General features: G+C 51.4%; 1 protein-coding gene across 1 annotated transcript in view; it reads right to left on the bottom strand.

Moving 5' to 3' along the window:
• The window catches only part of SLC27A2 (solute carrier family 27 (fatty acid transporter), member 2), an 8,336-nt gene extending 8,100 nt beyond the window's left edge, over positions 1-236 (bottom strand). The window contains exon 1 of the mRNA XM_009330983.1: positions 32-236. Within this exon, the coding sequence (XP_009329258.1) occupies positions 32-236 (205 nt within the window). The remainder of the gene's footprint in view (positions 1-31) is intronic.
• Between the last annotated feature and the right edge of the window lie 1,093 nt (positions 237-1,329).

Here is a 1,329-nt window from a genome sequence, read left to right as displayed (position 1 = left end):
CGGCAGTCGCTCCCCGCCGCGATTAGAGGGCCTGCCTGATGACCGTCGAAGGGCGGCGGGTGGAGCGTGGCCAAGGTGGAGTCGCAGCCTTGCGGGCTCCCTGCCCGCCTGGCGTGCCAGAAGCTGGGCCCCGCGGCGCAGCAGAAGAGACACGCGGATTCGAGGCAGAAGGTTGGCATCTTTCGTTGCGGTCGGGACCGGTGCCTCTCTCGGAGGCCGAATGGGATACGGACCATCTGCGCGTCCCCTTCTGAAGCTGCAGCCACCAGTGGCAAAGGCAGCCAAGCCCAGTCAAGGCTCGCACCGGGAGGAATTTAGGATGAGGCTTCCTGGCGGATGAAGTGGCGAGCCCTGGGGAACGTGTTCCTACCCTCCTCTTGTACAGCCCTGGTGCTATTGCTCACTGGGTGGTGAATAGTCTAATAGGTAAACAGCTGAGCCAACTGAAAATTTGGGGTGTGACTTAATTTTTTTTAATTAAACCCACATTTATTAGTATTCTAAATGCACAAAAAGAATTTACAGTCTCGGTCTCTCTGTCTTGCCCTTGTCCAAGGCTAAGAGACACATTAGTTGCTCAGACAACCTTGAAGCAAACTCCAGGAATTTCACCCTTCTGGCTGGACCCAGCGACCCAGTGCTTTTCTTGGTGAAGTTTAAGCAGCCATTACTGTGAATAAGGACTGCTTTTTCTTTCTTTTTTTAAAATTATTTTTATATTTTGCAAAGTGCCACCAAGGGGACAGTTTCCTGCCCTCTTGTTCACAGTTTTCTGCTCCCCTTTTATTATCAAATCTGATATTCTCACTACAAGGTGAGTTGATTCAGGTCATTGATCTGCCAGAAAACTTTTTTCTTCGCTGCAGACTTTGTTTCCCCTGCCAGATAAATTCACTTTGCTGCTAGGTGAGCTGCGGCTAGCTGTAATGTAACACAAGTGCCGGGTGTTCAAGCAGGGTGGGAGGGAGGAGAGCCGTCCAGTTAGTTTAGCTGTGGTCAGACCTCCCAGGCAGCTTCTGCAGTTGAAACTGGACCTGGTGGATTGCAAGTGGCCTATAGCCAGTGTTGCCTTTCCTGCTCACATACTCCTCCCCATGAGCCAGCGTTAGAACTCGTGGGACTTGAGTGAGGAGCTGGTTCAGGGAGTTAGTGCAGGTGAAAATTAACTGGTTTATCGCTTGGGTAAATTTTGACTATCATTAGGCTTTAGCATTTGGATAAATGAGAGGTTTTTACAGCTCTGTGTCGTGGTTTAACCTCAGCTGGCAACTAAGCCCCACACAGCTGCTCGCTCATTCCCCCTGCCCCGGTGGGGTGGGGGAGAGAATC

The sequence above is a fragment of the Pygoscelis adeliae genome, unplaced genomic scaffold, assembly GCF_000699105.1.
Source record: "Pygoscelis adeliae isolate BGI_AS28 unplaced genomic scaffold, ASM69910v1 Scaffold318, whole genome shotgun sequence".
Taxonomy (NCBI): Eukaryota; Metazoa; Chordata; class Aves; order Sphenisciformes; family Spheniscidae; genus Pygoscelis; species Pygoscelis adeliae.
This window is presented reverse-complemented; position numbering and strand designations above follow the sequence as displayed.